Here is a 14,157-nt window from a genome sequence, read left to right on the forward strand (position 1 = left end):
AATGATTTTCCAAGGTTCATAATCCTATCTAGCATACATGGGGATCTTTTATTCTAATAGTTAGTAAGAATTACATACCTCTTTGTAGCTTGGATTCCTTTGAAACCTTATGAGTCTAGCACCTCAAGTGTGATGCCTCAAATGCTTCCCACAACACCAGATACACTTGGAATAAACTCTTAAGAGAATAAGAACACTTAGTATTTTCGACTAGCCCTCTTTTGTTCACTCTAGCGGCCGAAAATGGTGAAGAATAACTTCTTTATATAGTATGTTATAATTAGGGTTACACCATGTAAACCCTAATTGTCATGACCTTTCATTTCCATGACCCATGGGTTATGTAACCCCCATGGAGCATCTTATGGGTTTAACCCAACTTGATAATCCATGGAGCCTTGGCCCACTATATAAGTTATGGATGATTGACACAATCAACCCATATATTTAATTAGTCTTCTTTTGATCACATAATTAGTTCTAAATTAATTATTGATCAATACTAACTAAATATTATTATTCTTATTATTAATATATTAGAACTTATAATATATTAATAAACCATAAGTGTCTTATTTTTCTCATTTAGTCTATCCAAGTGCATGATGCTATGCAACCCAAATGGTTCATGTCGGGTTGTGTCAAGTACATACCAAATATAGTTATGGACTTAGACACTATATCCAACATAAAGTTCTTCAGAGGGTTGGGAACCAAGCTTACAAGCTCGAATTACCTGAAGAACTAAATGGAATTCATAACACTTTTCATGTGTGTTATCTGAGGAAGTTCACGGGGGAAGTTCCCGACATGATTTCACTTTCAGAATTAAGAATTGATGAAAATAAGAGGTTGATTGAAGAACGAGAGGTAATCGTTGACCGAAAGACTAAGAAGTTACGATGCAAGATGGTTGAGTTAGTGCTTGTCCGTTGGAAACATACGAATGGGTTAAATCTCACCTGGGAGACGGAGAGTGACATGATCAGTCGCTATCCGTATTTGTTTGTTGGTGTGTGATTACGGGGATGTAATCATCCTAAAGTGGAGAGAATTGTAACGTCCGTGTTTCTGGGCTTGTCATTAATAGCAATGTAATAGTCTAGGTTAACCTTTGTAATCCATTTTGAAATAATAAGAATGTATTATTTGAGTATTATGTGTTTTATGCTTAATTGCTTAATTGTGTGGCTTAAATGAATTAAGAATAAAAATATGAGATAAAATAAAATGTTAGATAAGCCCGATATCGATACATGAAGATGTAGCGGTCGTGACGAGGTTTCTGAATATATAAAGAACGCCGAAATCCTAGTTATAACGAAGAAGTTATGACCTGTCGAAGTTTCGCGACAGAACCGTTACGGCACGGCGTGACGTAAATAGTGAATTTACGATAGAGCGATATCTAGCCTTAAAGATCTAGAAAAAAGTCGTAGAATATGTTAAACCGAGAGAGTGCATAACAAGAACATCCAAATCTGACTTCGTATGAGGAAATTATGATTTTTCTAAGTTTCAGTTTAGCAGTAGGCAGCCCGAAGTTCGATTTTGAGATCGAGTGAGTTCTAGCCAAAATAATCTAAACGAGAATCGAATATCTCGTTCATATTAGTGCAACGGTGAAAAGACAATCGAAAACTGACGTCAGATGAAGGAGTTATGATTTTCTAACGGAGTTTCCTGTCTCGGCCTACTTAAAATAATATAATAAAAATAAACTCAAAATCAGCTAACGAAGTCTAAACGAGAGTTGTAGAGCATAATCTCAACTACGCGTCGATATAAAGAACATCAAAAACGGAGTTCGTATGTGAAAGTTATGAATTTCTGAAGTTTAGGGCGCGAAACCCCAAAACTGTTAGAGACCACGACGTGAAAACAGTGTTCACGAGGTGAACTGACTTCTGACGTCTTCTGGAGCCTGACAGAGCAAGTGGACGATGAAGCATGCAATGACGTTCAAGCCCATGACGTGAAAACACTATTCACGACGTGAAAATCGAGAAAACAACCCTATAAATAGAATTCGAGGGGTAGCCGTTTGTGGTTGCCAAATCTCATATCTCTCACTCCTGATACCCTCTATAAGCTATCCCGAAGTACCCCCGAAACCCCGATATCATCCCGAGACCCGAAGCAAGTCCCGGAGCGCCGAAGATCCCGAGAAGAAAAGAGTTTCCGAGCCGAAGCTCTGCTTGCGAGAAGCCCAGTGTGTATAGATCTTCCAGTTTCACCGAAGAATACTACAACTACAAGCTGTAGTGCTGCCCGATCATCTTCTGATCAAGTGAGTGTATATTCCCTTTCTTCTAACACATAGATATGAAGTATCTACTTTAGAATACGTGTTATGTGTGTGTGTGTGTGTATATATATATATGTTATTTGTTTATTTGGAATGAGTATCTTATCCGTTTTTAAGTTACATATGAATGCATATGTATGTTGTTATCTACAAAAATGTTGGGTAGAACTTGGGTAGATAGTTGATGTGTGATAAACTGATGAAAGGCCTCGATGTGATTGTGATCTAGTTGTCCAGTAGAATATGGATGATGACCACAGACGTTTCTAGACAGTTCAGTGGAACGCTGACAGGCTCATAACCTATAGGTGTAGTGAACTTGGGTGTTCATTTGTTGTATTATATCCCCCTCATGGATGCCTTTAGGACATTTATTGTTGAGGAAGCCCCTTTGTAGTAATGTCCATCCCGATCAAAATTCCTAGACTAGGTCCCTTGTGATAGTTATTATTTTAGGGACATAAAATGAGGATAACGGGAATGGGTAATCGGGTTATTATTGGTTGGTGAAATTAAATATAATTATTTATTGTGGGTTGAAAACCCTATATGCTCACCAGGCTCCCAAGTAGTGGTGCGAGAGCATAAGTTGGAGAACTTGTGAAGATGTTTTTGTTTATAGACCAATAGTTGTATGTAACCGTGTAAGGTTTATGTTTTATTGTTTATGCTTTTGTGTCTGTATCGGAACATTACATCCCGAGTTTTGATAAATAATGAAAATACATTTCTTTAAGAAATGTTTTGATAAACCTTATTTTATCATGTATTGTTTTGGGGACTAATTTCGCAACTCTTTTAATCAAAGGATTACTATGAAATTATTTTAAAAACATAAATTAAACCGGTCTTTTCTGGCCGTTATTTTGGGGATGTCACAGTTCATAAGCATGTTTGTAGGAAAAACTTTGTAATATCGTCTCTTATAATAAGTTGTAAAACACCAGAAAATCCAATAGTTTCTATAAAAAAGTAGTTTGTGAGTCTCGTTCCAAAACCGTGTATAACTGCAGGCATGTCCTTTATTATCCTTTGTTTGTATTTGAAAAGAGTGTATCCCTAGAAAATCCTATATTTTCTGTATATAAAAGTGTTGTGGTCTTAAAACCCTAAGACCCGAGTGGTGAAATCAGTTTACAAAGTATAAGAAACATAGTTTGGCGTTTTGTAAAAACTAGTAGAGTGTAAATTCTTCGTAAATTCAAATAATGTTGTTATTCTCTATGTATCTTTTCCTTGTAGAGTAATAATGAATATATCCAGAAGATCCATTTTCTTAATAGAGAACTGTAGTCTTAAACCCTAAGACCATGATGAAAATGAGTAGTGTACAGACATTAGTATATAGTTTCATTTCTTTTAATAAAACTAACGAAGTAAAAATTCATGTAAACCAAAATAGTGTTGTTAATCTCTATGTGAGTCGCTATAACCATACTAATGACGAGAGTGATCGTTTTACGTTTTTCAGACGTCGGTTTCTTTAAGATATTTGTCACCCTAGACTAGCCTAGTCTAGCTGTAGCGAACAACTCATGTATGGGGGTGTCAACCTCGTATAGATCTATACACAATTACATCGCCCTCCCTCCAGGAGACTCTGGTTATAACAAACAGGACTTACCACGTACGCTAGGTAGGTACGACTAAAGGAGAGTCTCACACGAGCCTTAACAGATTTACGTAAACTATGACTTCTCTTTATTGTAAAACGACTTGAGTGTATCTAGTGTAATTGAAAATATTTATATAATCAAGTATATAAACGCATGCAAGTTATCATGTCTAGGTGTTTCAAAAGGTTACAACCTTTAAATTTTCATCTAAACACAAGTATAAGCACTTTTAGTATGTTAAAACAATTTTCTGGTTTTTGACTTTTCTGTCACTGTTTTTAGAAAAATTATAGAAAAATCATCGTAAGTCGAATTTTGGATCCGTAAACTTTGGGAGTTTGAAAATTGAGTCTATTTTGTTCTCAATTTTTCTCATAATTTTTAATAGTCTAGAACTAGTATAAAAATGTTCATCTTCACAGGTTGGTGTGAAATTATTCCGGAAATGATAGGCAATTTTGTAAAAATTGCCATAAGTTATAGAAAAATCGTATGAACGCATGAGAGTAGTCATTTGAAAGTTATAAACCTGAACTTTTTTCATGTAAAAAATTTTGAAAAATATTACATTCAAGGTGGTCAAAACAGTCCGTGAATGACATATAACTTTTCTGTTGAAAGCTGTGGGTTAAGTTTAGGTTATGCATGTTTGAATACAACACTCATTTTTGCTATTTTTTAGTATATAACCCACATTTCCAGGTTTACATGTTATATATATATATATATATATATATATATATATATATATATATATATATATATATATATATATATATATATATATATAACACATACTTTTTTCATAATTTTTATGAAGATGCATGAGTTAAACTCCATATTCAAGCAAAACCCAAAAGTTAAACACACAAACACAATGGTCCATGCAATTATCCAATGGTTAACCGAAACTTTGACTTGTATTTACCCCAAAGAGTATGAAAACATGAAAAATAGTGTGGTATGAAGCTCACCTTAGGGTTTTGAAGATGTAGATGAAACTTTGAACCTAACTTGAGTTTTTGGAGAGATCTTGAAATGGAGATGGTTCTGAGGTCCACATTCACGAAAAAAGAGAATGTAAGGGAAAGATATTAGCATATCTTGAAGTAAAACACTTGAGTTAGACATGGAATTACCAACTTTATGGTTTCTTGAAGAAGACTCTTTAAAGAACACACATGCACACACACCCACAAAATCTTGAGAGGAAGGAAGAGGAGAGAATTCTTGATTGTTTTGAGAGAAAATGGAAGAGGATTCTTGAGGTTAAATGAGGAAATGAGAGGCTTTTGTGAGTGTAAGGGAGTGGCCGAGAATAGAGAAGGAGAGGGAGGAGAGAGGAGATCAATCATTGATACATGTTGGACAATCAACCCCTTCCTAGATGCATGTGAGGTATTTACTTGGATGCATGTTATGTAATTTTGATGTGTCATCGTTTTGTAATTTTTTTTTATCTAAATGGGCCAACTGATTAGGGAGGGTTCTTGGCCCACATGACAACCCAAAATGGTGGGCTTCGATTTGGCTTGGTCCAAGAGAGTTTTCGGCCCACTTAAAAGGTCTTCGGCCCAATTAAACACCCAAAGAGGGGTTCTCGGCCCAACTAAAACTCAAGCGTGGTTTTCGGCCCATTAGGGCCTAAGGATAATTTCTTGCAGTCCAATAAGGGTTTTATGGCCTAAAAGATCAATTGGAAGGGTTGTCGGCCCATTAAGGCCCAATAAGAAGGTCTTGATCCATTAAGAGGTTTGGACCAAGAAAGCGTGGGTTAAGGCCAAATGTTTAAGCGGAATTTAGCTTATTGGATTGAGTTTCAGGCTTATATGGGATTGTTTCGACCTAAATGTAAATGTATGAGAGTAGAATCTTAATGGCATTAAAGTTTTGAATTTTGCTAGATGAGATGTTGTAAGGTTGCACAAGGAGATTATATTGTACAGGAATTCACATCTTAACCTAATATTGCCAGTTGTGAAAGATACCGTCATCATCATCGTCTTCTTCACCATCATCCATATCGTTGCCTTTCTCGTTGGAATCCTCCACTGCCTTATCAAATGGAGTCGGGTGGAAAGGGACCACTCATCAGTATACTCTACTACTCCAAGTGTATATTCTTTTCCGTCCGCCATAATCGTGATTTCCTCGTTTATCCATTTCTTTTGAGACACTAGCACTCCTACCTTCCCCATGGAGTAGTCTTTTATGGTTGAGATGTTGTCAAAGGGAGCTATTACTTTACCAAATCTTCCCGCAATCATGGAGAAATTTCCTTCATCGAATAGTCACAACGGGAGACCAATAATTCTGAGCCATGCTATTCTTTCATATGGTAACTCCTTTTACTCTGCATGTATCATCCATTTGAACCACTTTTGCCATCTGTTGTTGTCTTCAAGGAATTCTCTAGTCATCGCAAAGCTCCCAAATCCCAATGTTATGTTTAAACCACCCAAGTATTTGATATTGTCTTTCATAAACGTTGAAGCAGATAAGTTCTCCATGTGATCAATGTTGTAAGCTTCTCTGATTAGTGTCTTTCTATTTATCCATACTTTCATCGTTGTTTCAGAGTTTAAAGTTATCGTTTGAGCGGAATACGTATTTGCCTCCCGAGACCTCGCTATAACCTATGCCAAGGTACGTTGGTCTCTAAATCCGGTTGTACAAAGGTACACTAATCCTGTTGTCGAGGGATGTGTTGTTGTGTTGTTTATGCTGCTTAGATGTTGAGGGATGTATTGGTGGCAACATAAAGTGGTTTCCTCTTGTGCTTGGAAATATTGATATTAAGCGTAACATCTCTACATATGAATCCTTTTAACCTTTCTTCCATCGCCTTTTCATCTTCTATTCCTCTTAACATTACAAATACAAAGTTCTTCATTCAACAATCCTTCTTCCTTCCCGAATACACATCTACTACTTGCCCGACTCTAGCAAAAAGTTTCCATAGTTCCGACTTCCTTACACCGTCAGGGAAACTGCCAAGTAGAAGTTGGTAATATCCATGCTTGTTGCCACTACTTTCTTACGCGGACTTCCATCCACTCCTCGGAGTTTGGGAGCATTTTTACCACTTAAGGACTTGGGTTACTTAATAATTTTTTTAATACAAAGATTAACATTAATTATAATAATTAATGGTAGAAGTTTGTTTATTATTAACATTATTAATTAAGCTGTGTTTGGCGTTCAACAACTAGCTGATAAGCTAGCTTATTTTTCGAGCTTTTTTAAAAACCTACTTAGACTAGCTTTTTAGTAGGGTTTTTTTTTTTTTTTAATTTTTCCAAATATACCCGTTAATTTGTTATAGAAACACATTATTTTAAATACCCTTTTACGTCATTTATATCTTTCATCTAGCTTTTCAATTAGTTTTACCAAATATCATTTTATATCAGCTAGGTTTTCAGCTATGAGCTAAACTTTTTAGCTAACAGCTAGTTTTTCAGCTAATACGACAAACATAGCCTTATTAGATGCTAATAATAATTCGACAATTTTATCGAAATATTATGCAAGCTTAATTTTGAAGAGGTTGATGTTATGTCTATACGTCGAGTCAAATGTTTCATTGCCAACAAAATAAATGCATGAACGCGATTATTGTTTGAATGATATGAGCATGCATCACTAAGTAGACTATACAACATAATTGAATGGGTTGTGGTGATCCGGTTCAAATACACGATCTTCACACAACCAAAATGCTCGAAAGCTCACCAGAACTCCCTTTATGCGACCTCCGCGTTGTAGCAACTACTGGATTATCATCTTCATAAACATCCATCGATGTATCAAGCTCCAACCCTTTGAAAACCGGATGTATATAGGCACCACGAAGATACGTCCTCAGGTTTAGGTGAGGTTCTCTTGCATTTTCCAGTGTATCCTTGATCATCGCATCCTATAATCAAGTTTCACAACATTATTCTCATAAATATAAAGGCTCGTTTCGTCTTTCCACATGGGTATTTCATACTTGTATATCATTAAATTTATAATCAATTATAACCTGTAAAGGAAATTTTCTGAATGCAGATTCAAACCGGCTCTTGCAATACCGATGAAACAAGAAGGTTAACACTGGTAACACGAGCATGAAAGGTGTCGAGTGTAATGCTTGTTTCGTGCTCAATAATCCCAACAACAAAATCTGTGAAATCATCAAACCAATAATAATACGCCGATGAACATCCGGCCAATATGATGCTGCACTCTCGTACTTCTGGTCGTATACATTAATGACCTAATTCCATATAAAATTTTGCAAGAATTCAATTATTAGTCAAGATTCTTAATTCTCTCGATTTAATTGTTCCACGAACGTTATATATTACAAATAATGTTTACCTGATGACGGAAAACCAGATAGGCAAATGCGAAGAAAACAATGATGAAGGGGAGGAGGATAGGGGTGACAGTAGAGTACACAAGCCCAAGCAAGAAGTACAACTGCATACGAGGCTCGTATGTGGCCCAAAGCAATGAACCCTGATCTGTTGCCTCTTCTCTGTCTATTTCGGTTTTCACCAAGAAAATGTTCTTCAAGTGAAAGATAATCAATGGAACCACTTTTAGGATCTCTGCAGCGATACCCGCCCAACCATCGACCATAATGTATGTGATAAAGAATGTTGCTTTCATCGGAATCGCCACACTAGCAATCTTTGGGATCCTGCATTGAGTAGGAAAAAGATGTCAAAATCTTTTTGTAACAACCACTCCCACAATGAGAATAAATTAGAAACTCTGAAGTCTGAACTAAGTTAGAAACTGAGAACTAAGCCGCTTTTAAGCTTAAGTTGTGGGCCCCTAAGAAGGTCATATTTGACGGACTGGCCAAAAAGCTATCTGCTAGCTTATAAAAAATAATATTTTATAAAACTAGCTGAAATATGTAAAATGATATAAATGATTATTTCCAAGATTTAGTTTTTTTTATAATTAATAAAGGATATATTTCTGAGAATTTAATATAAAGAGAAAAAAAAAAATTAAAAAAAACACCTCAATAAGTTCGTTAAAACGTTAGTTTGGATAGTTTTTAAAAAAATATTTGTTTTGATTTGTGAGATTTAACAATTTAAATAAATTGAAAAATAAAATTGTTTTAAGTTGACTGAAAGATTGCTGGGCTAACCATAAAATTTGGGCTTACTTTTGAAATAAGTTTTTCCAGTTCCCCATGGGTTTGGAGTTTGGGTTAACTTATAATTTTAGGGTAAAAGGGGTCATATAGAAATTTTGAAAAAAATTTAACAAATGGACTATCTTTTAACACTTTATAACGTATAAATTTAACAAATGGACTATCTTTTGACAGCGATAAAACCCACCCAATTTGGAACTCATCATTTGCGAGAATCTAGAAATTTTTTAAATTCATCCCCGCCAAAAAAAATCTATTTCCAAATAGAGAATTATAGATTATTTTCAACTTTTTTTATATCTTTTTAAGAGTTTTATTCTTTTGTGGTGGAAACTATTTTGCAAAACTAAATTTGGCTATTTGCAAAATTGGTAATATTTTGGGTAAATTACAAAAAAAAAGACTGTTTATATAAAATTATATAAAGTTTTGATTCTGACAATATGTATTTTATTTTTTCTCAATTAAGTTATTAAGTTTGCTTCAATGTTTCATGTTTTCTCAACTAGACAAAAAGTTGATTTAACTTCCACATATGATTTGAGGTGGCAAACATTTTGGTTTAATTTAACGTTTATTTCCTATTATTTTCTTCTCTTAGAGCATCAACCATTTTGTGGAATGGCTTCCCAAAGTCGCTCAAAAGGTTCTTCATTCCAGAGTGGTGTAATAAAGACAATGAAGGTTTCATTTAGGAGATGTTACTCTAGGCAACTTTTCTTCTATGGCTTACACCATTCTAGAATGATGAACCACTTGAGTGACTTTGAGAAGCCATTGCATAAATCGTGATTCCTGAGAAAAAAAAAATAGGTAAAGTAAATACATATCTATGTAAGGGTTCAATTTAATCAAAATATTTACTAATTAGGATAATTTGCAAAGTTACATCAGATTTTCGCCTAATCAGCAAATGAGAAACATTTAAACCCAATCGATTTATTAAGTTTGCAGCAAAAGTGTCAACTTAACGGCTTGATTGAGAAAAAATAAAACACATTGTCAAAATCAAAAGTTTATGTAAAATTTGATGTGGGCTTGATTGAGAAAAAATAAAACACATTGTCAAAATCAAAAGTTTATGTAAAATTTGATGTCTTTTATGAAATTTACCCTTATATTTTTATGATTACTAAAAAAAAAGTTTAATAAATTAATCTTTTAACAGTGGTAATTTATGCGAGTAGCTGCGGGAGAAAGGGTAACAACATACTCGGATGGCGACTCTTTCAAGAACACTTGAATTTGCTGCAGCACGGTTCCAGTTACGATGCTTCCAAGAAACACATTCACTAGCAAAAAAAGATGAAATTTACCAGCTGCTCTTGATTCCAAAGTTGAGATCGTGAAGTAGCCCTCTATTTTGGACATTTCCATTAGAATCATCGGAAGGAGAATGAGGAAGATCTTCAACACAATCCCAGGAAGAAACCCTTGAATAATCGGCTTCATAGTTCCTCTGTGGAGATACGATTACGAATTACGATTTACAATTCAAGATTCAGAAAAGAATTAATCAATTTTGGTTCAGGTCCACTTACCCATCGATAATGGGTTTCAGAAACGGAACAACTTTCTCGATTGATTCAATGTTGGCCAAAGTTTGAACAAACGCGATGGGAATCATGAAGAAGAAAGTCAGACCGATGAAGGCACCAGCCATTAACACTCTTCGAATGTTGAGCTCCATGAACGGCATAGATAAATTGTCCCAGTAAACATCGCGTGGTTCGGGAGCCCAATCCGTGATCCAATGAGTCGGATTCCTCGTTTGTTGTGTTTGTGCACAAACTGCTGCACCCCATCGCGATTTGAATGAAACAAACGCAGCTGGAACAACAGCTTTCGGGTCACCAATCACTCTTTCTCTTTCCTCTACTTCCTGAAAACGAAATCATTTGATTAAAATCTGCACATTTGAAAAGAATGAATCTTGATGATCGATTCTTACTTTGTTGCTCAACTTCTCGATTTCTGCAGAATAGTAATCAATGGCGTCGATCGTCTTTCCCCAAAGTCCCCAAAAACCTGCCTATACAGATAACCTTCAAAGTTACAGACAAATTAAAGATATAACGAAAGGTAAAGTGGTAAACAGCCACAAACCTTCGTGGTTGGCCTTCTATTGGGTCTTCTCTCGTACTTATTGCTGTAGTACACAAGCCGATTACGCAAATCCTTCTTCTGGGTCACTATTTTCGCGAGCTTATTTGCATTATACACCACCTACGATTCAAAAATTACATTGAATATACAAACAGATTCAAGTCTCAAGATAAAAAAAGTTAAAAAGATACAGAATTGTAGAGCATTAGTCAATCTGTAACCTGATGTAAAAGATATTGATCAGGGTGATTAACACGAAAGAAATGCTCAACGTATTCACTAACGGATTCATCAACATCAGGGGGGATGTTTCTCACAAGAACCTACACACAGAAAAAAGTTAAAAATCAATAATCTTCTTAATTTCTTCCAGAAAACATAAATTAATAAAAAAAACTTACAGTAAACTGATCTGGGCGACGCTTTTCGGTGGCAAGGAAATGCAACCTCATGTCTGTTACAATTTTATATTCCCTATAAAGCATATAGCATGTCCAAAAAGTAAAAACGTACGCCATAAATATATGCACAAATAGCCTGATAAAGAGAGAAACAATCTTTAGACTCAAGTAGTTAGCTTTGTATAAACTTACTCTAAAAAAAAAAAAAATTTGGGAACCTTTTTGATCCAGAAGGGACATTGGATATGGAAAACTTGTCTATCTGACTGAATGTCAAATCTTCCACTTTGGTGATCAATATGTCAAAATTTCTGTCTGTATAATTTACAGGTAACAACACAGTGAAAGCAAGTAGAGCAATCGGGACAAAAATTTTCAACCTGCATAGAATTATGGACATTAATTAATTAACTAATAGGATAAAGCAATTAGAAAGAAAACAAAAAAGTTGTGACTTTTTTTTTTTACCCAAGAAGATAGATTCGAATGTACACAACGGAATCAAGTCCAGCATGGTCGATAAGCTCGGATTCTGGCATTTTTAAGGAAGCAGGAACCCAATTTAAGAGTTTTAAATACATTCTATAATCTAGATTGATAAATTTTTTCACAAAAGGTCCTGTAGTTTTTGTATTTTCTCGTATGCCTTTGAGATACCATTTTGAGAAGTAAACTCGATCGTTCATGGGTTGAAGGCGTAAAATCCCGAATAGCACAAGAAACAATATTGCAGATAAACCGTTAATGGTGGCGGATGCTGTTATATCTGAAACAGTAGCCATTTTCCTTTATAAAAGATCAAACGAGATACCTACAATTCACAAGAATCATTGTTACTTGTTAGTTTGCAACGAAAATTAACGAACTACTTAATGTTGGTGATTTTAGTGTCAGATCATGAGAAATCTCTGATAAAGTCCTGATATTTTGGGTTAGTTTACGGTTTAATCCCAACATTTATTTTTTGAACAGAAAAGTCCTAATTATTTTATATTTTGCCCGGATTAACGAAAAAATCTTTATTTTGTTTTTTCAACAGAAAATGATAGATTATCGTATAAAATTAGATAATCAAGACTTTTCCGTTTAAAAAATAAATTTTGGGATTAAACCGTAAACTAACCTAAAATATTGAAACTTTAGGGTGATTGGAATTTATTTAGATTGTGATCTAATACAAGTCAGGTGGTGCTAAATGCACATGCGAATGAAACTAGTTTGACTTTGATCTAATACAAGCCCACATAATTAGACAAAATAAATGTCAATGGTTTTTCTGCCTCTAATTTTCACAATTCTCCAAAACTGTCATTCTTGCAAACTAAAGTGACTTTTTTGTTTTTGCAAGATTAACAGTTTACAATGAAAAACAAGCACAATGGCTCATAAAGTTAATCAAATAAGCAAATATCATATCATTGTTTCTTGAAATCACAACTAGGGCCCCAAGAAAGTTTCTCTAATTTCTTTCTCTTAAGGCGACACTAATATCAATAACATGAAAGTGGGAACTCAAATCAAAGAAGCAGCTCAAGAAACATGAAGAACAGGAACACAACTGCACTATCTTAGTTATTAGAGCATACGCATCTACCAAATCTCGTGAAAAAGCTAAGTTTCATATGGATATCGAAGTACAAATGACTGTATTCCCAAAAGACCTAAAAGCATATATGCAATACAACCCCAAGCTAAAAAAATTCAGTCTTTATTGGTTTCGTAAACAAGATTTTATCGGGTTTCCAAGAATCTTTATCCTGAAATATACGACCATGCCCAGAAACTGGTTTGACTACACTAAGCAAGCATCAGGTTATCGTATCTTAAAAGTAAACCAAGAATCCCTAATAATCTCTTTACACAACATATTCAATCATCAATTGCGTTCAAGTCGGAACTCAAATTAACAGAGAAAACGGAAATTAACTGCATAATCTCATATATCAAATCACAATAAAACCTCAAAGCAAGTTTCCAAATCTACATAATTATCAAAAAGACGAAGGATCCATAAACTCGAAAAAAGAATCCAAAAAGCATGTGCTATACATTCCTCATAAACTCGACATGTTTCGGGTTTCAAAGAATCCAAAATATTACCTTTTTTTCCTCAGGAACAAAGTAGATGAGTTGAATAAACAGAGTTCCAGGAGTTGGATTGTTTCAGGTTTGGGTGAAAGACGGAATGGGATGGAGGGAAGTCGACAGCAACCGCGTAAAGCAATGAGTTATGAGTTTGCCACTATTGCACCAAGACGTTAGCTTAACAGTTGCGTAGGAATACTTGGATTTTTTTAAATTCCTTTTTTTTTCTTTATTTATTTGTGAAAAAGGCTACGTCCTTTAAATATATTCTAAACAGATATTTGACAGCCAAAAAATCGACTATCATATGATTTATTTATAGCATTTAAATATACCCCGGTCTACAAAGTTAATTTGGCAAAATTACATCAATAGTCTTTGTGGTATGTTCGAATTTACGGATTTCGTCCATAAAATTATTTTTTTCGCTTGGACTATTTTTATGGTTTTATGTTGTTAGCAATGTCATTCTTGATG

At 34.7% G+C, this 14,157-nt stretch overlaps 1 protein-coding gene across 2 annotated transcripts; it reads right to left on the reverse strand.

The window, feature by feature from the left end:
• Positions 1-7,456: 7,456 nt before the first annotated feature.
• Positions 7,457-13,905, reverse strand: LOC145012800 (hyperosmolality-gated Ca2+ permeable channel 1.7-like). 2 transcript variants are annotated; one of them, XM_078971600.1, is made up of 12 exons: positions 13,696-13,905; positions 12,064-12,406; positions 11,814-11,975; positions 11,596-11,731; positions 11,416-11,517; positions 11,195-11,314; positions 11,040-11,120; positions 10,630-10,970; positions 10,302-10,547; positions 8,290-8,614; positions 7,952-8,185; positions 7,457-7,843 (listed from the first exon to the last, which is right to left on the reverse strand). In XM_078971600.1, the coding sequence occupies exons 2-12, from the start codon at positions 12,375-12,377 to the stop codon at positions 7,631-7,633; spliced, it is 2,274 nt and encodes a 757-aa protein (XP_078827726.1). In that variant the 5' UTR covers positions 12,378-12,406; positions 13,696-13,905; the 3' UTR covers positions 7,457-7,630. The 2 variants fall into 2 exon arrangements, with proteins under 2 accessions (XP_078827726.1, XP_078827728.1); XM_078971602.1 differs by lacking the exon at positions 13,696-13,905 and having other exon boundaries at positions 12,064-12,127; positions 12,253-12,386.
• Between the last annotated feature and the right edge of the window lie 252 nt (positions 13,906-14,157).

This window comes from Lactuca saligna, chromosome 8 (assembly GCF_052625555.1).
Source record: "Lactuca saligna cultivar CGN05327 chromosome 8, ASM5262555v1, whole genome shotgun sequence".
NCBI lineage: Eukaryota > Viridiplantae > Streptophyta > Magnoliopsida > Asterales > Asteraceae > Lactuca > Lactuca saligna.

What these genes read in the sequence shown, in the direction of transcription:
- LOC145012800 (XM_078971600.1), bottom strand. Translation starts at nt 12,377, where the DNA reads ATGGCTACTGTTTCAGATATAACAGCATCCGCCACCATTAACGGTTTA. An exon ending in ATCAATATCTTTTACATCAG is followed by an intron (nt 11,315 to 11,415) that starts GTTACAGATTGA and finishes TTTGAATCGTAG; the next exon opens with GTGGTGTATAATGCAAATAA. An exon ending in ATCTGGTTTTCCGTCATCAG is followed by an intron (nt 8,186 to 8,289) that starts GTAAACATTATT and finishes ATATGGAATTAG; the next exon opens with GTCATTAATGTATACGACCA.